At 42.3% G+C, this 21185-nt stretch overlaps 1 protein-coding gene across 1 annotated transcript in view; it reads right to left on the bottom strand.

Annotated features, from left to right (window-relative positions):
• Positions 1-8579: 8579 nt before the first annotated feature.
• Positions 8580-21185, bottom strand: part of LOC126094471 (probable cytochrome P450 6a13) — a 97204-nt gene continuing 84598 nt past the window's right edge. The window contains exons 7-9 of the mRNA XM_049908860.1: positions 18756-18977; positions 15675-15935; positions 8580-8910 (exon numbers count right to left, since the gene is read on the bottom strand). Coding sequence (XP_049764817.1) covers positions 8741-8910; positions 15675-15935; positions 18756-18977 — 653 coding nt within the window. The 3' untranslated portion in view covers positions 8580-8740. The remainder of the gene's footprint in view (positions 8911-15674; positions 15936-18755; positions 18978-21185) is intronic.

The raw sequence follows: 21185 nt of genomic DNA, 5'->3' as shown, positions 1-21185 counted from the left end.
TATTATTGAATGTCTATTCAGTATGAAATGAAGCAAAACACTTGTCGTGTACACCAACATTGCACCTATCACAGATTTTTGTTGTTTTTTCCTTGCAAAAAAAAAATGGTTCAAATGGCTCTGAGCACTATGGGACTCAACTGCTGAGGTCATTAGTCCCCTAGAACTTAGAACTAGTTAAACCTAACTAACCTAAGGACATCACACACATCCATGCCCGAGGCAGGATTCGAACCTGCGACCGTAGCGGTCTCGCGGTTCCAGACTGCAGCGCCAGAACCGTGCGGCCACTTCGGCCGGCTTTTTTCTTGCAATAAGCACTTCTCTTCTGTGTTTTACTCTCTTCTGTGTTTTACTTGGCACAATGAAATGATTTCCTGGATCTAGTCGTACATCTGTGCTCACCCGTCCTTCCATCAATTTGCTTTCTTGTGGTCCTCTGCGTTTTGGTACTGGTTCTGTTTTCTTCGGTAGGTAAAACATCACTATTCTCTGTCGGACATCCAAAAGTGAGAGCTTCTCTCTAAAGAACGGGTTACATCTTGTACAACAGACTCATTGTTCAATACATTTTCGTCAATGTCTTCTTCATCTGTTATTACATCTGCATCGAGTGGAATAATCGCCAATTCTACGTCATCATCTTCATCGTCACTCTCTTGATGGTTCGCTAGTTCTGCTAGAATTTCTTCAAGTGTAAGTCCACGCAACATGTTTGTATCCTATTGGAATCTTAAAATTCGAATATAACATGAAAAAAAGCAGATATGAAGAAAGTAAAATGCAGTTCTTCTCTGTACAATACGTGTATACAAGAATAGGGCACATGAACAATAAATGATTGTGTAACATGCCATTGTCCCATTATTGGGACGCATAAAATATATCGATATTGCACTTACTTGAAAAAATCTGAAGTATACTTAATCTTACATGGATATCCATATGTTCATAACAAACACGCCCAGACAACTAAGTCACAGCTCATTGTCGTCCAGGAACTACCAGCAGACATACAGTGCTGCCAAGTGCGAGAACAAAAAATCGGCAATTTATAACTTTCCTGACGTGAAGTACTTAGAAAAAAGTTATTTATTTTACATTTACAGGCATTACAGCAGTTAGTTGAACCTACACGTGCAACAATAGAGGCTAAAAGCTCCATTGCTTAGGTAGAAATAAGTAAAATATACGCGTCCCATAAAGGGACAATGGCCAGTAATGGGTTAAAAATACATAAATAGTAAAACGTAACAAATATTGCCCATTATGGAAGTTGTGGCCAAAACTTAGTTCCTCAAAAAGTTAGTCGTCAACTAAATGCACTGGTTCAGGAGTATGGCAGAAATCCTATGCCAGTTTTTCGACAACATCCTAAAGGAAGTGCCTTCCTCCACACCTTCAGTCAGAGCTGATCTTTTTAACTGTATCGTGAGGATGAATGTGAGGAGCACTTTTGTAATGTAATGTTCTCTCCCTGTAGAAGAGTGTAGGATAAATGATGGGTGCCGAAACATAGTCTGCAGCACCAAGGTGGCCAGAGCTTTCAATTCTTATCCGATGAGCAAGTAAGGGCAACCTTGTTACATGCCTTCACTTCATGAAATGCTACTGAGAAGTTTGAGATTGCACATTGGCTTACAATGTGGTGATGCCAGTCCATTTCGCGAAAATTCAAATGATTTGGAGTATTCTGCCACAATAAAATTTGGTATCAAGTAACCCCGTGTGAAGCGATTTGGTAGCAGCGTACCTGAGCCATCTCGGTTATAGAGATATTTAACGGTAGTATATCTAGCTGTCACTTGAGAACATGTGTGGTTGTAGCCTTTCCAGTCGGATAACGTCATCCATGTAGTGAACAATTTCAGCAATCTGACTGATTCTGTTTTCGGATGTCACTGACGACATAGTCTATGGATTAGACCTTATACAATGGTGGTTATTAAAATTATAACAGCTGAAAGAGTAGGAAAGACGCAAATTTTCTTATCGCTTGTGTGCAGTAGAGTAGAAAGAATACGTAATTAAATTTGTAAGTGATTTGAGAGTTTTGCATTAATCAATTATTCTGCGGAAAACAGTGAATCGTGGACTGCGGGAAAAATGAAGAGTGTAACTGTTCTGTTTGTTTCATTTTGTATAGAGGATTCCTATTCTTAACTTTCATGTGTGTATGTATTGTAATCTGAACGGTCTCTCAACTGAACAATGCAAGTGATATGCTTACGTAAATGCTATCTGATGAAATGAGTCGCCAAACTGTGTAATTGTATTCCTTTCAACCTTTTCTAAAAATAATTAGAAAACGTACAACTGAATACTAACGAAGCTGTCATGTGAAACTCTGTATTGTGCAGTGCAGTGCAGTAAACCATACTGACACGCACGACGTCAGAGAACGTGTCTTGTAGTTCTAATGCACAGAACCAACAGAATAAAAACGCTGTACAAAATTACAAAGGGAATTTTCAAATAATAAACGCTCAGAATTCCTCTGTTAAAATACCCTGCAAATTTATCTATGCAGACTGGCTAAGTAAAATACCGACCATTAAACGACTAACACGTAAACATGTGACACCCCACTATGAGAGCAAGAATGTCTGACAAAGAAATAAGATCAGAATTTAATTTTAACCTAATTGAACTGGTGCTCAAATGCTTTCGTGATTTACCTTGTGGTAACGGAAATTCTGAACTACTCGAAAGTTGTGAGTCTAAGAATGCAGCGCAGCAATAAACCAGCTAAAGGAAACCTTGCCCAAGTGCTGTGCAAGGAAAAGCAACTATGCTAAGTACGTCATAGTTATAGCTTGAATAACTGTTTTCCGCTAAGTAAAACTGTAATAAGGATATGGTGAAAGAAACTGAACCTACTGAATGATACAGAAGAGGTTAGCATCCAAAAACTGTATTGTGGGACTGACTTGTATCTATTACACCAATCTTCACAAAATTCACTTGTTATATAAAAATATAACCCTGTCATGCAATTCGTTAATGAAATGGTAAAGGGATATAACGCTGAGTCCAAAGCCTTTGAGCAGATACTTTTGCTTAATATCGTCTCGATAGTCGAACTAACAGACCGAAATCAATACAAAAATGATACTGATTCTCTTTCTCAGACTCATTAAGCACGAGCAAGCAATTCAGCGACAACATTAACTGAATATCTTCACACTTCTAAAATCAATCTTTACGAAACCTTATTTCCAAAAACCAACATCCCCGTGTTTGCATCTCTGTGTGCCGCTAATTATTCCCAGACTGCTCACCAGCGTGACCGAAACCAGACTATCTCACTCAATATTCCTCGAATGCTACATAGGCAACGAGAGACTACAGACAACCAAACATCATACTGCTTGTACTAAGAACCTCTGTGGCATAACATATCAACTATTAAAGATTTCCGTTTGGAAAATATACAGTGTACAATTCACTGAATAAAAAGAGATCTCATTTCGCTCTCAACGAATACTAAAAATAAGCTAGAAACCTTGCAGAAGAGAATGGAAGCGTTTGAGATGTAATGCTGTAGAAGAATATTGAAGATTAAGTGGGTATAAGATAAGCAATGAAGAATCAACGAAGAAACGGAGGTACAGAAAATACTGAGAAGTAAAAGGGAGATGATGATAGGACTAATGTTAAGACATCAGGAAGTAACTTCCTTGGTACTACAGGGAGTTGTAGAATGTAAAAGCTCTAAATGAGGATGGAGACTGGAATACATTCAGGAAATTATTTATGACGTATGGGATCTGAAAAATGGCCAGTTTGAGAGTCTTTTCGTCCACACAAACAGTAAGACGTCTGGAGCACCACACGTTTACTACTTCTATAAGGGCATTGCCGTGTGGTACACATAGCTCATCAGTAACAATATATTCTGCATAGTTATCAGACCAGTAACTACGGTTTATTCATCGTCAAATTTTCATTTACTCACATACATCTTTCCCTGTTTCCTACCACAAAATTGTCTGTGGTGACGTTACTCAGTATCAGATATTCGTCAGACAAGATGGCAAAAGTGTACAGTTGGATGATGTAGGAAATCCAGTGAGTAGTTTACGGAAGTGAATTGATATTCGCGGACAGACTCAAGTACCTACATACAGCAGGAGTTAACACTTACCATACACACAAATGGCACAGGATTGGTATTTTACTTGTGTAACACATTATTGTCGAGCGAGAATACCAGCAGGTTAATTGAAAGAAAGACATACGAAGTAGGTCTTACCATCCGTGTGATTCTGTGGTGAGAAGGAAAGGTATACGCAACTGCAATGGAACTTTTTAACAAAATCGGTCAGAATTAACGATTTTTCTTGAATGTTGAGATGTCTGCTGCGAGTTCCACATGTTTTAGAACAACACTGAGCCATTACTAGTAAAATGGTCACCAACTGAAATGATTTCATCGTGCCAAATTTCTTCGCGGTACTTCCTTCTGAACAAAGTAGATACTGTATGTGTGATACAGCATAATAATCTCCAACTTTTCGCTTTGTTGAGTCCTGCTCCTGTTTTATAGTTGTGGATACTGTAAGAATTTCTAGAGTTGGCGTGTAGTTAACGGTATGCGCGAATAGAAAGTAGCAATATAGGTCTGCCAGCTGTTGTCTAGATGAAGTATTCAAATATAAGCAGGTCCTGAGAGGCCACTGTCAACTGTGACGCCTTACAGTTAAGAGCTTTCATGTCCATACGTGTTATGGCAGCTTGCGTTGTTTCAATATAGTCTCAAAGCGCCGCTATACGTCTTGAACTGTGCTGAGTCAACAAGTAAACACTGTTATATCGCCAAAGGGCACTGGCTTGCATCACTGCCAGCCCATAGAAACTGCTGATAATGGGATAAAGACAGTGCTCCAAACATCCCATAATTGCTATTCCTTTATATGTCGTTACTGGGCTCTTCTCCTCCATTATAAACTTTCGTCTTGCTTCTGTCTTCAAATTCTTGTGAATGGGTAGCACCGACACGAAACACACTGGAGCTAATATCCATTCACTACTATTGATGCGGCATGTTGGTACCGTACACAGTTCGATCGGTGCCCTTTAAAATAACGAAAGAACAAATTTACAGGGTGACTCAACTTATGGGTTTTATGCAACACGCTTCAGAAATATTCATATTCTCACTCGAATGTGCAGACTGTTTCACCCACAGAAAAAATTAACAGAACGTTTTTGTAGGAAATTTAATGTAGTCAAATTTTGTACTGAGTTAAATTTCCTACTGAGTTAAATTTCCTACAAAAAGGCATACACCTGAAAACAAGGTTTTCGACAGGTTGCAGTATGAACAAAAGTCGCAATGTATTACAAAATCAATATTATGTTACGTGGACGTCTTCGACTTTGCGTTTTATAAACTCTGTGCCTCTAGTGTCGTTCAATAGCAAGACTGGTACGCCGTGTTTTTGGATGCTGTAATCATCACATGTCTATCTATTAGCTACAAATTATTTTACATCACTACATATGACACAGGTGTGGTGATTTTGTTGTAGCCTATGTCTGTGAGGTTAGGAGACAGTGTTTTGCCTGTAAAATTACTGTAAAACAGTATTCAAAAATTTTTGTTCCTTCGTCATTTATTCTATGAAAGTACCCATTAATTACATGTGGTGTAAATATCAGTTCCAATATATGAAATATATAGCACTAAACAGAAGCAATAACAACGGTCGCACTTCCACAGAGCTACGTCAATAACGAAATCGTACATGGATGTACTGATAACATGCTGAACTGGAAAATAAATGCACTGCCTGACAAAAAATGAAGCATCCAGTAGGGGAGGAAGGAAAGAAAATGAAACTTTACGGATTGAGAGAATATTTGTTGTAATTTTGGCGATTACAAAATCGTGTCAGATTAACAACGAACTGGGCGGTATAAGTCCACGTGTCAGAATGACGTTCCATCCCCTCTGGCCTGGGTGTAAGCACTGATTCGTTTTGGAAGGGTTTCATAAAGTCTTTGTCGATTCTGCTGGGGCAGTCTGGTCCACAGCTATTGTATCTTGACACCCCAGTACTGTCACTGTGACAGTGAATGTCGGAGCTGGTCCCAAGCATGTTTTATTGGCGACAGTTCTGGGGATCTTGTTGGCCACAGATGTACCTCAACATCACACAGACAGTTCACGAAGAGGCGTTCTATGTTTGGAGGAGCTTTAACTTACTCGAAAGTGTCACCACGATTTTGTCACATTAGAGGTAGAGCTGGAGCATTGACATACGAGGGTGGCCCAGAAAACAAAATGGTTCAAATGGCTCTGAGTACTATGGGACTTAACATCTGAGGTCATCAGTCCCCTTGAACTTAGAACTAGTTGAACCTAACTAACCTAAGGACATCACACACATCCATGCCCGAGGCAGGATTCGAACCTGCGACCGTAGCAGTCGCGCGGTTCCGGACTGAAGCGCCTAGAACCGCTCGGCTACCGAGGCCGGCCCCAGAACATAATGCACCGCATTTTTTTCTCAGCCGAAAACATTGCTACGAATGGGAAACGTTACATATGTATTATCTGAAGTCTCCTGAGTGAGTGCGCCAAGTTTCCGTCACTTCCGACAGATAGCGTAGCTGCAGGATGGTTTCAAAGTGGCGTCTGTAGGTGATGTACGTTACAAGCAACGTGCCGTCATTGAATTTCTCACTGCAGAGAAAGAAACTGCGGGGAATATTCACAAACCCTTGTGCTAAGTCTATGGAGCACCTGCTGTCGACATAACTACAGTCAGTCACTTGGCATGGAAGGTGAGGTCATCAGAAGTCGGTTCGGCGGAACACGATTTGCAGAGGTCGGAGAGGCCATCGACGGCTGTCAGACCTGACATGTTGCAGCGAGCTGATATTGTCATTCGCAAGGACAGACGTACTATGACTCGGCAGTTGGTGCTGCATCTGTCAATCAGCAAAGGAAGTGTGGATGCAATTTTCCGCACTCTCGGATATTCAAAAGTGTGTGCAAGATGGGTCCCGCGGTATCTAACGGTGGATCACAAAGCGCACAGAAAAAACATTTCTCTTGAGTTTTTGCAACGTTTTGAAGCTCAGGGGTAGGGGGGGAGGGGGGGGGGAGAGCTTCTTGTCCCGGATTGTGACAGGTGATGAAACCTGGGTTCACCATTTTGAGCCCAAAACAAAACGACAGTCGATGGAATTGCGACATTCCCACACCCTCCGGAAGAAAAAATTCAAAGCAACTGCTTCCGCCATTAAGGTCATGATCACCGTGTTCTAAGCCACGAGGCGGTACCATTAATTCAGAAACATATGTCAACATATTAGCAAAACTCAAGACGCGCTTCCAGCGACTTCGGCGCCACAGCAACCCAGGAGATGTTTTGCTGCAACACGATAACGCTCGGCCCAACGCAAGTCCGAGTACTGCTGGACACATCGCAAAACGGGGTTGGACAGTGTTGCCCCATCCACCCTATGGCCCTGACGTAGCCCCCTCGGACTTACACTTGTTCGGGCCATTAAAGGATGCCATTCGCGGAAGACATTTTGAGGACGGTGAGGAAGTGATTCACACAGTGAAGCACTGGCTCCACCACGAGGACAAGGATTGAAACCTACAGGGCACAAACGTCCTTGTTTCGCGCTGGAAGAAGGCCACAGAACGGGATGGAGATTACGAGGAAAAATAGCGTGTGTAGATAAAACACCATTCTTTCGAGTGTATAATTCTCATTTCTTTCAATAAAGAATTGTTCAAGGGAAAATGCTGTGCATTACTTTCTGGGCAACCCTCGTATGAATATCTTTTGCGTTATGGAAAGCAGACAGGTCTCTAGTATTTTTGGTTCAAATGGCTCTGAGCACTATGGGACTCAACTGCTGTGGTCATAAGTCCCCTAGAACTTAGAACTACTTAAACCTAACTAACCTAAGGACAGCACACAACACCCAGCCATCACGAGGCAGAGAAAATCCCTGACCCCGCCGGAAATCGAACCCGGGCGTGGGAAGCGAGAACGCTACCGCACGACCACGAGATGCGGGCATCTAGTATTTTTGTACACCGAATATCGTATTATAGGCGAAGCACAGTTTCATATTTTTTATGCTGTCTTCCACAGTTTGTGATGCCAGTGAAGGTCCACGAAAGTTCATATGAGCTTAGAAAGACACCTTCGCACTTCTTTCACGATCAGAGTAACGCCATTTTGTTAACATTTGTACAGAAATAGCCGGCTGGGGTGGCCGAGCGGTTCTAGGCGCTACAGTTGGAACCGCGCGACCGCTACGGTCGCAGGTTCGAATCCTGCCCCGGGCATGGATGTGTGTGATGTCCTTAGGCTAGTTAAGTTTAAGTAGTTCTAAGTAGAGGACTGATGACCTCAGATGTTAAGTCACACAGTCCTTAGAGCCATTTTTTGAACAAACGACTAGAAGGTACGTATGTCCACGACAGTTGTAGATTTTGGGTCTATTTTATTAGTATGTGGTCGAATGAACGCCTTTTAAAATGAGCTACGGGTAGGTCTCAGGGATATGATCACAAGTAGGTCTCAGGGTAATGAATTTTTAAACGATATGGTTTATCAGAGTTTTATTTATTAAGATTGTGTATTTGAATTACAAACTAGTTAACAATTGGATTTTTAAACTTGTCTGCGATTAAATAAAAATCCTTGTAACATTTATAAGAAAGACGCGTTCCATCTTCCACGCGTCGTCAACGGTGAGGAATGAGTCAGTGGTGCAGTGGTTTGAAGTTGAGCCACAGCCCGTCCTTGCAGAGCCGGAGGAGTGACACAGGATTGAGCCTGACGGTCTTCGGGGTGCGCGCACTGCAGCGGATCTCCGTGTTGAGCACGATGGCAGCCACGCCCATCTTCACCTGCGACAGCGCGAACCGCTGACCTGTCATAAAGAGAAAAGTCCCTGTGACTGTGTTGTCCAGCAAGTATCGAAAAGCTTCAGTCGTAAGTGAACAACTATTTCGTGACTACAGCGCGTCCAGCGAAGGAGCCTCTGATTTCAAAATTAAATACTTCGAAAACTAACATGGCAATTGTCCAGTCCGACATGCCGAAACCTGCCCTGAAATTTTTCACGTAGAAAGAGAATACCGAAAGAAATTCACTGTCAAAACTTTAGCTGCTAAGGCGTACTTCAAGTATTTGTGAAAAAAAAAAAAAAGTAAACACACTCATTTTTGCTATATGAAGAACCGTTTATAGCAGCAGTTTGTACAGCCCTTGCTACCCAGCACGTGAATCGGTGACTAAGCAGACGCAGCTGTAAAAAGGCAACGTGGTGCCGCGTAACGCTAAATCCAAAGTGCGCACACGCTAACTTTACGCTCTTAAACCATACCAAAATTTTCTCAGCTTATTAATTTTTTGAGTGACTTACAATTCATATTGTCAGTTAAATTGTTGCAGATGTAATTGTTACCAACAGAAGAGAGAAAATCAAGGCAGTGTATAATTTAGTTCATTCCCAAACGACTTTCATCAGTCGGACCTTAATTTCTTGACATTAAATATTTTACAATCATTCCTGTAGCACAATCCTTCAGATAACTCTTCAATACTGCATATTTTGCTAACAATGAAACAGTTTCTTGCTTATTCCCTGTAGTCGTCACAAAAATACCAAGTGCCTATTGGATGACGAAAACCAGGCACACGTGATAAAAGAAAAATGGATGCATTAAGGCACTTCACAGTAATTGCTAGTTTTATTTAGACAGAATTGGGATGGAGTGAGAAATAGTCGTGGCCATTGTTCTGCATATTGTGCTGCATACCAGGTACACTTGATCAAATTAGTAAATCGTGGAGATGCAAACCGACAATGCACGAAAGACAGTGTAACAATACTGCTCCGTTGATAAACGTGAAATCATAAAGAACTATTGGAAAATTGACTGTCTGATAATTTCCCGAAAAATGCTTTACGCTGTCGAAACTTCTTTATAGAGAGGCTGAATCACGCTATTTGTTCCGGATAGAGTCCGAATTATGTTAACAGTCTTTCTGCCGTCCAAAAGACAGAGGTCAAAGAGTCCAACAAAAGTAGTGAACTGTTTTTTTTTTGTTTTTTTTGTTGAATTGTTGAAGCCGGTAAAAAGACGTTTTGGGTGATATTCTGAAAATTTTTCTCGCCCATTTTTTCAGATTTTACTACGTCGACTACAAAATTTTTGCCACTAACCAGACCTTTTTATAAATTTTTTGGCCCTGATTTGCTTTGAGGTACCTGAAGACACGTACAAAGCTGCAAAAACAGTAATCCACTGATACGATCACTGGTATTGTTATATACGAATACGTCATAACATTCACCGACTGCAGATGCGACTCTGTATTTTTCCTCTCAAAACGATTAAGTGCACGAAAGCTGACTTGCTTCATACACAGCAAGAAACTTCGAATTCTTGCATAGTATTAGCTTCTACAATATTAGCTATTATTCTATAGTATTAGTTATTAATGGCGTCTTTTATTTATAATTTATAAAAATCTTATATTTATATACTTCATAATTTTCTGTGTAATTTCCTGAATCTGTTTAACAAGTTGAGGAAGCCTGTACATCAGTGATGTTCATCTTACTTACAATTCAGGAGACTGAGTCTCGTACACCTCCTTCAGCAATGGTGGATTGACTCTTACGAACTGTTCTAAACCTTTCAAATAGTTTTTCTTTCAAACTTCTGCGAGTTTCATTTTGGTGCATAATTTGTATATGATGCAAACCTTTCTCCCATTTATACAGTTCACGATCAGATTTTACTAAACGAAACTGACTTTGAACACTGCCTTACTTTAAGCGTTTACTCCCAAATTCACTTAATCAAAAAATGTACAGCGTTATCTTTGTCAGTGAAAACTGTTATTGCGCATGTTTCCTTTGGACTAGGGAGATACTGTGGTTTTGTTCTGGACTATAATTAGTACAGCCATAATTGTTTGAACAACAATTCATAAAATCGTTCAAGCTACTTCCGGTTTCTTCTACTGTTTCCATAGTTTTTAACGAAATATCGACATCATTCGAATGAATGTCCTAAAAATTAACTAGTAAGTAACATGCAAGTAGGTCTTCAGGAGAAGTAGGCGATTTCGGTTGTATACCACCTTCTTTGTATTTCTTGTAAGTTTGGAAACCTCAAACATTAACTGGATTCCATATTACTTGGAGCTCTGAAACCTGTACAAAGAGAGATGTTACTAGTATTTATATACGAAGAAGCAAAAAAAAAAAAATTCAGCTTTATTGCCATTTTTAACACTTAATGATACCACTAAGGCAGCCGATAATTGTTATGGATATACAGTGAGTTGCCGATTCGAGCGAATAAGAACTTGTAAGGTGCCCGCAATTCCTTACCAAATGATAAACACGTCTTTGCCTCAAACAATCGATGGTAGTCAATGACGACTGTCAAGCGCCATTGGCGCTAAATAAGTGAAGTTTAAGCGGGTTTTCGAGTTTGGGGTCCATCGTTTTTGACTCTCACCAAAGCTTTACCGACTCGTGACAAATTATAACCCCCACAATCTTTTATAAAGGTTTACAGTGTGGCGTATATTCGCGTTCTCGTCAACCTCGCCGGCCACCCACTTGAATGACAGTGTGGATTGTGTGTGTTAATCATTGTTACAGCAAGTGATGCAGTACCAAAAATACTGCACTGTGATGAGATTAACCGTAACTAGAAGAGTGAGACGAGAGTAGTGTCTGCCTCAAAATTGTGTTTAATCAGAATGTATCAGTCAAACAGAGTAAAACTTCCTGGCACTGGTTATTGGAACACCCTTTATCATTGTGTTGTTGAGCAGCCACATCCTGATTACAAACAACTCCCGAAGCTTCTAGATCCGATTAGCACTTATCTATTAGGTCACAGTCACATCAAAATTAAAGTCTGTCTGCTATTTTGGTTTGTAACAAACTACGTCGTATTTAATGGGAGTGTTGCAGAATGTGAACAATTGTGTGGGAAAAATTATCAATGGAAACTGAAATTCGCTTTACAAATTACGATCGTATTGTGCCGTATTATCTGGTTACAGATGTGCCTCAGCTAGGGGTATGAGCCTGCCGTGATGCTCTGTCTGCTACGGCTACGTCAGGGGTATATATTTCTCTATCCTGCTGGCTAGCTTCGAACCTGGCAATTTGCAACATTAAAAAAATACTTTCGTGCTGTCTTAGCGATTAAAATTGTGACATTTCTCTCTTTCAGTATATTTTCCGTGTATAAAAATTTCATGGCAGGTTTCGACATGTTGGACTGGACAGGTCCCTTGTCATATCGACAGACAAGTACATCAAAAAGTATGTTTATTGTAAAGCTGTAAGAATTTGATTGAGTAGTTATGTAGAAATTTCGAAATAGTTTGAAGAGCTGCTAACAGATGGCATTTTATGCTGTGCACCTTGTACAGGATCGTCGTGCATTATTAAACTTGTCCTCTGCAAAAAGTCTTTGCAATCACATCACAATCTTTTCAAAATGTCCAGCATTCACAGTATGGGGATGACGCAAAAGAACTACGAATTAGCCATCAAATCCGTTTAAGGTTGTCTAACATGGGACGGTTCGGTAGACCGTGTCTTTCAATGTGCCCACGAATAATAGTGACAAGCAGTCAGACTGGGCGAATTTGGAGGCCAGTCAATCCCTACGCCAGTAAATTTGCAGTGATCCAACACAGTGACTCTATTCATCAAGAAAGAGGAACAACTGTTTGGTGCAACTTTGTTTGGACCCATTTTGCACGAACCACTCGGTGCCTGCAACGAGCAGTCTTCCCAGAAACACGTCACAAACTTTACGGCCTGATGTTTCCCGCAAAGTCATGCTGCCCCACTAAGGGGCTTCACCTGTTAGTGTAGACTATTCGTTTTGCGTCCACACTTCAACACCTGACCTTACGCCTAGGAGAAAATAAGCATTAATGGCTTGCCCTCCCCCCCCCCCCTCCCATATACTTGGAGGTATTAACCAACTTAAAAATTATAATAATAATTATTAGTCTGCAGATGACTTAAATACCGATGTAATGTTCTTCTGTACACTGTTCTCAGTCAACAACAGAAATATCTGCACTTATACCCATTACATCCCATATAAAAATACATACCATATATGAAGGGAAAACGCTGTTGTCAAATATCTCGAAAAGTTCTTGACCTATTTACTTCAAAATTTTAGAAAATAATCGAATAAACAGTTAGACGGAAATAGGCTGTGCAATGAATAGGTTTTCTGTTAAAACTGCCTGCGAGAAAGAGAATGTACTGTGCTGTGAACATGTACAACTTATCTGCGCGGAGTGGCCGCGCGGTTACAGGCGTCATGTCACGAACTGCGCTGCCCCTCCCACCAGAGGTTCGAACCCTCACTCGGGTATGGGTGTGTGTTGTCCTTAGAGTAAGTTAGTTTAAGCAGTGCGTAAGTCTACGGACCGATGACCTCAGCAGTTTGGTCCCTTAGGAATTCACATGCACACAATGTACAACTTAGTTTTATTTCTCATAGTTAGTTTGAACTGTGATAGCAGGATACTTAAATCATTAGGTAAATTGTTTCTTCTACATATATTCTTTCTCCTTATATACAGGGTGATTCAAAAAGAATACCACAACTTTAAAAATGTGTATTTAATGAAAGAAACATAATATAACCTTCTGTTATACATCATTACAAAGAGTATTTAAAAAGGTTTTTTTTTCACTCAAAAACAAGTTCAGAGATGTTCAATATGGCCCCCTCCAGACACTCGAGCAATATCAACCCGATACTCCAACTCGTTCCACACTCTCTGTAGCATATCAGGCGTAACAGTTTGGATAGCTGCTGTTATTTCTCGTTTCAAATCATCAATGGTGGCTGGGAGAGGTGGCGGAAACACCATATCCTTAACCTACCCCCATAAGAAAAAATCGCAGGGGGTAAGATCAGGGCTTCTTGGAGGCCAGTGATGAAGTGCTCTGTCACGGGCTGCCTGGCGGCCGATCCATCGCCTCGGGTAGTTGACGTTCAGGTTTCATAACTAACCTTTTTCGTAGGACTCTCCATACAGTTGATTGAGGAATTTGCAGCTCTCTGCTAGCTCTGCGAGTCGATTTTCCTGGGCTGCGAACAAATGCTTGCTGGATGCGTGCTACATTTTCATCACTCGTTCTCGGCCGTCCAGAACTTTTCCCTTTGCACAAACACCCATTCTCTGTAAACTGTTTATACCAACGTTTAATACACCACCTATCAGGAGGTTTAACACCATACTTCGGTCGAAATGCACGCTGAACAACTGTCGTCGATTCACTTCTGCCGTACTCAATAACACAAAAAGCTTTCTGTTGAGCGGTCGCCATCTTAGCATCAACTGACGCTGACGCCTAGTCAACAGCGCCTCAAGCGAACAAATGTACAACTAAATGAAACTTTATAGCTCCCTTAATTCGCCGACAGATAGTGCTTAGCTCTGCCTTTTGTCGTTGCAGAGTTTTAAATTTCTAAAGTTGTGGTATTCTTTTTGAATCACCCTGTATAATTTGAAACAAAAATTGCATTCACACCAAAGTGCTGTTTTATTTTCTTTCTCACAGTCAGTTTTAATACAAAACAGGAAATTTGTATTTATGTTATGTTATGTTATGTTAACCGGGGACCTAGAAACGCCGGAGAGGCTCCGTCCCCGCAGCACCGCAGTGGTCCGCAGCCCCACGACGACTACCACAGCCCACTTCACCCCTCCGCCGCCCCACACCGAACCCAGGGTTACTGTGCGGTTCGGCCCCTGGTGGACCCCCCTGGGAACGTCTCACACCAGACGAGTGTAGCCCCTATGTTTGCGTGGTAGAGTAACGGTGGTGTAAGCGTACGTGGAGAACTTGTTTGCGCAGCAATCGCCGACATAGTGTAGCTGAGGCGGAATAAGGGGAACCAGCCCGCATTCGCCGAGGCAGATGGAAAAACGGCCTAAAAACCATCCACAGACTGGCCGGCTCACCGGACCTCGACAAAAATCCGCCTGCCGGATTCGTGCCAGGGACCGGCGCTCCTTCCCGCCCAGAAAGCCGTGCGCTAGACCGCACGGCCAATCGGGCGGACGATTTTTATTTATGGTTTATCACCCTACGATTAGAATACTACTACAGAATCTGAATGACACGAAAGTTTGTAACCCTACATGTTAACAGATTAAAACTACGTGAAATACTGTCCCTGAAGCTACTGTCCTCACAAATCCAGTAGTTACAGGGGTCTCTCTCTGATCCGCATGTACCAATGATCCCAACCATTTTATCCTCCTATTTTAATCTACTGCAGTTTCCTATCAAGATTTTGTTTGCTGTAAGAATAAACAAGGCTCGAGATCAGAGAGGAGGGAGAGGAGATAGACAGAGAAGAGGATGAGGAAATGTACATAGAGGGGGAGGAGGAGGAGTGGCCAAAGAGAGAGTGGGAAGTAGGAAATTAGTACATACATCCAATTCCAATTCATATTTAGGACCTGAGACGCATTGCCGGCTTCCCTATTACCAGACAGGTTCTAAGGTTGCCAGATATATGCCTGCCTGCAAATCATATTTTACCCATTTCCCTTACATACACCGTTCTCGCACAGCAGCCGCCATATTTAAGGGTAGCTCCGACTACTTACCAATGCATGCCCGGGGTCCTGCCCCGAAAGCCATGTAGGCCAGCTTGGCTGTGCGATCTTTGTTGTCGGGCGAGAAGCGCTCTGGGTCGAACACGTGTGGGTTGGGGAAATACTGCGGGTCGGCGTGTATGGAGCTTATGGGGAGGACCACTGCCGTGCCAGGCGAAATCGACACCGTCTGTCCCGTGGGCGCCGTCAGATTGTATGGGGCAGTGCAGATTTTCTCCAGTGGGGCGAACGGTGTGTGCAGTCTCAGGGACTCTGGAACAGCAGGCGGAACCACAGTTGATTACTGTGTACCATCAAGTATTTTTCCAGATTTGCATTGTGCAGTGTTCTCATTTACACTGATGGAACTGTACACAGTTACACCATGAACATCTTGACCGAATGCTACAAAACCCATACTCCAGTGTTGCAGTGCATGTGGGACAAAAATCAAAGTAGTGCCATACTAAAGGATTGAGCTTGGTGGGGAAGAAATCGTGCATCTCCGTTCTAGGCAATGTCCTATGGAGCTAGTTTGCTATTGCTTTCCTCCGACCTGTTATGACATGTCAAGTGTGTGTGCCGTGTAGATGACTGTGGAGTGCTTGTATATTGCAGTGTTGGGTTTGTGTTACGAATAAAGGAAGGGGAGAGGGTGAAACCTGGTGCCAGCATAGACTATAAGCCTCTTGAATAGCATCAAGGGGGTCACCAAGCTTAACGTCACCATCCGAAGGACAGGTCAGAATCAACAAACACATGCCTTCACTTCATTAGCCACCGCAAAGAGAATTGGAATTTAATCCAGGAAATTGGGCCAAAGTCTGACGATCAGAAACTCTACAGCATCACACCTCCTTCCATTTGATGTAAAGGCAAAGGGCAGCAGTACATGGCGTAGCCAGGGCTCACCCAATCCCTTACTAGACATGGTCAACATTGCTTAACTTCGATGATCTGACGAAACAGCTGTATTCAGTGAGGCAAGTAGAGAAAATAACCCATTCCAAAAGATGAAGAAGGATATGATTATCTGATAGCTGTAGTGTGTGCCTAATGTTGCTGGAACTTTGCAGACAGAGACTGCAGCATAGCATGTCCAGAAGATGACCACGTGCTGGTTGTTGTCATCTTTTGGATTTTGAGAAAGGTTTACTCATTGGGATGAGGGACAAGGAATCATCATACTGACAGATCACACAGAGAACTGGCTGTAGTGCAGTGACAGGACAGAGAATGCTAACAAGAAGGTTTCAGGGCTATAGTGTAGCATAAAGATAAGGGTCCGGTCCTTCAAGAGCGTCTACATAGCGAAAAGATTGTGTGGTTGTTCGACTGGCTCTGATGAATAAACACATGACAAAAGCTAAAATTGAGGCAGAGGTTAACTGCAGAGCTCCACCACGAACCTTTGAGAAGAAATAACTGGAAACTGAGTTGAGGTGTAGAGTTGTTATGCAACGTTTAACGCTGACAACAAAAACGTTGAGTGTCAATGTATGGTATTCAAAGATGATTCGCGCTCTTGTCTGTGGAGGTCAGATCGATGCCAGTGTGTCCACAGACAGGTCGGATGAAGCAGCTGTTCTCGAGACCCCTACTGCTCCTTCTCCTGAAATCAGTGGGAGGAGAGCTATTGAGTACGACAACAAGACTTTTTCTGCAATAGTCGAAGAGAGAGAGAATGGTCGCCAGTAAATGGCGACCGCGGTAAATCCTGTTTTGTATCCTGCATGACCTAGGTACCAAACAGAATATTCCAGCAGGACAATGCTAGACCCGCACACTGCAGTTCACACGAAAACACTTTGAGGAGTGTATGGATCCGGGATTGGCTTTTAAGGTCCCCTCATTTGTCACCTACAGCTGACCGGGGTGCCATGGGACGACATACCCTTCTTTCTTACCAGCCTCAAGCCAGCAGACATCATGAAATGGCACAGCATCCGTTTCAGGCATAGTAAGAAGTATTTCAAAATGACGTTCAGAAGCTGTTTCATTCCAAGCCACAGCATCCGTTTCAGGCATAGTAAGAAGTATTTCAAAATGACGTTCAGAAGCTGTTTCATTCCAAGCCACAACATACATATATTCGTGCTCATTGGGGTCTCACATCACAGGGATGTTGATGCTGGACATCAGTTCCGAATGAAATGAATGTTTAATTTTTTAATACTCATTATGTAATGAACATTTCCATAAAGTTTGATAATGATTCATGACGTAATATTTTCATTGCAGTCGAGAAGCCAGTCATTGTACTGATAGTGGACAGAAACGAACCCAAATACCTTCCTATCACGTGCAGTCCTGTTCCCCACCACTCCCCTCAGCCGCCCACTTCAAATAAAACAAACTCACTCACAGAATCAACTGGCTGTAGGCCTGCAGGTCAGTGGCTTGATCATAAGGGTACTTGCTGGAGATGAGTATCTAAATATGAGTGGTAATGTGGTTCGCAGTTTCGATGTGGCACAATTGATCATCACTTAGTTTTTTGGGAAAGTACTATGTAGATGAATTAGTGTGAAACACTTACTGTTCACTATAATTGATTAGCCAATCGTAGTAGGACCTCAAGAAGACTGTGGAAGTTTCAACAAGTTCACGAAGAAAGAGAAGAAACAAAACTGACATCCACTAAACCCCAAGGAATTGCTAGCATATGGAGAGTGACAGACTCGATGAAGGCAAGATATCTGATGAACTTACAAATGTTAATTTTAATGTTACACAGGAGTCCACAAATTTTTGACTGGATATCAATGGGCTAAATAGCCCAGTATTACTGCGTGACGATTACGTTGTCCCATCGATAGCTTTAACTAAAAGGAAATTTGTCGAGTCACAGAGTTGATTTCACTATCATCAAACGAAAGCTCTTACTGCAATTACACCAGAATCAGCAATTATTATTTACAGTGCTATGTCTCCTGAGGGTGACAATTTTTTTGTGCGGTGTGTTTATCATGTTCACTGAAGAAAAGGGTTATTATTGCATGAATAAACCATTACTTAAGAAGCTTCTTTTGCTCTGATAGTAGTATGTTGCAGCGTTTTAGTGACAGTAAACGAGATGCGCTCCTCGCCCACCTGAGACAACCATGTCGAGGTAGGAGGCCTCGTTGATGACGTCATAGCCGAGCTGGCCGCCATGCTTGTTCACCGCCTCCTGCAGCTCGCGACGCAGCCGCTGTTGGATGTCTGGGTGGAGCGCCAGCTCGTACAGCATGTAGGACATCCCTGTGGAGCTAGTGTGGATGCCGTCAGCCACGAACGTCATCACCTGCGCCGCGATGTCCAGGTCCGTAAAGACTGTGTAACAATAGGAGACATTTTCTGACTCCAGAACTGACTTTCGTGTTAGTGGTCTCACTGGAGGTAACAAGTCTGTTTAATGTTACTGTGTTCTTACCAAAATTTTAGTTTCTCTCTCGTTATTGAGTTTATCAGACAAAGTTTCCTATAAAATCTGTATGCTGTCTTGCATCCCTACACAACTGCTCAACAAGAAATCTACAATCTTTAATAAATCTACAATTGTTACAAATACAGTGAGATGCATAGCCACCACGATAATTGATTAACTCAACAAAGCGACGGCCACAGACATACTGGCATCCACATTTTTGAGACTCTATACTCTAAGAAAAAACGAAAGCATAGGTGTCCCACTCATAAATGGCCCATGGAAAAGTGTTATAAAAATTTTGGTGAAGGAGAATATGAAACGAAATATGTACGTGACATACCTTTGTGGTTGAGAAATGAGGGGGCAGAACTAGAGACACTGGAAGTAAGCCACCTCCATGTGGGCACGCAGTTCAATATGGCGCTATATGTTCGTGGACGTAGCTGCCAGATTATTTGATTTCACGGCGGATGTTCTCATGGAACTCGTTGACTAGGAAGCATTTGTGAAATGTGGCAACACTGAGGTTCTGAGATTTTGTGGGCAACGCTGACAATCGTGTCTTTACCTCACACACCCTTTCTTCTGATAACTGCGGGCGCCTCCCGCCGTGCAGATCTAAGAATGTTTTCTTTATCTCCATCTTCGTCACCGAGTCTTGAATCTAGTATTTAAATGGTTTATGTCGATCACCGAGTCGCTGACATGGCTTAAGGGAACAACTTACCCAACATTGTTTCACCAAGAAAGATTCGCTCCTCCACAGAACACCGATAAAACGGCAGAATGAAACATCAATGTACGAAGCAAATCGCACAGAACGCCATGAACAGTAAACCAAGCTACTCTAAACACGATACCTACTCGTAGCTTGCAGAATGTCGCTGTCGCCACATTCCACAGATGCTGCTACGATGACAATTTATATGAGAACATCCTCCGTGAAATCCAGTACTCCGGTAGCAACAGTCACAAACACGTAGCACCGTGTTGAACTGTGAATACAGGCGGAGGGAGGTCACTTCCAGCACCTTTTGTAATGTACCTACATTTCTCAGCCATGAAGGTATGTCATTTACAAATTTGGTTTCAAATCCTCTTTTATTAAGGTTTTTATAACACTTTTCCCAGGGCCTTTCACGAGTGGGACACCCTGCACTGAGTCTGTGCTTTATAACCTGCTCTAAAAAGCTTTACACCAACTGTATATCTGCTAAAGTCTATACGAGGTGCATTCAAGTTCTAAGGCCTCCGATTTTTTTTCTCCAGTCTGGAAAGAGATAGAAACATTCACATTGTTTTAAAATGAGGCCGCATTCATTGTCAATACGTCCCAGAGATGGCAGCACCATACGGCAGATGGAATTTTACCGCCAGCGGCGAGAATGAGAACTGTTTTAAATACTTAAAATGGCGACGTTTTCCTTACTTGAACAGCATGCAATCATTCGTTTTCTGAATTTGCGTGGTGTGAAACCAATTGAAATTCATCGACAGTTGAAGGAGACATGTGGTGATGGAGTTATGGATGTGTCGAAAGTGCGTTCGTGCATGTGACAGTTTAATGAAGGCAGAACATCATGTGACAACAAACCGAAACAACCTCGGGCTCGCACAAGCCGGTCTGACGACATGATCGAGAAAGTGGAGAGAGTTGTTTTGAGGGATCGCCAAATGACTGTTGAACAGATCGCCTCCAGAGTTGGCATTTCTGTGGGTTCTGTGCACACAATCCTGCATGAAGACCTGAAAATGCGAAAAGTGTCATCCAGGTGGGTGTCACGAATGCTGACGGATGACTACATGGCTGCCCGTGTGGCATGTTGCCAAGCAATGTTGACACGCAACAACAGCATGAATGGGACTTTCTTTTCGTCGGTTGTGACAATGGATGAGACGTGGATGCCATTTTTCAATCCAGAAACAAAGTGCCAGTCAGCTCAATGGAAGCACACAGATTCACCGCCACCAAAAAAATTTCGGGTAACCGCCAGTGCTGAAAAAATGATGGTGTCCATGTTCTGGGACAGCGAGGGCGTAATCCTTACCCATTGCGTTCCAAAGGGCACTATGGTAACAGGTGCATCCTACGAAAATGTTTTGAAGAACAA

Source organism: Schistocerca cancellata, chromosome 8 (assembly GCF_023864275.1).
Source record: "Schistocerca cancellata isolate TAMUIC-IGC-003103 chromosome 8, iqSchCanc2.1, whole genome shotgun sequence".
NCBI lineage: Eukaryota > Metazoa > Arthropoda > Insecta > Orthoptera > Acrididae > Schistocerca > Schistocerca cancellata.
This window is presented reverse-complemented; position numbering and strand designations above follow the sequence as displayed.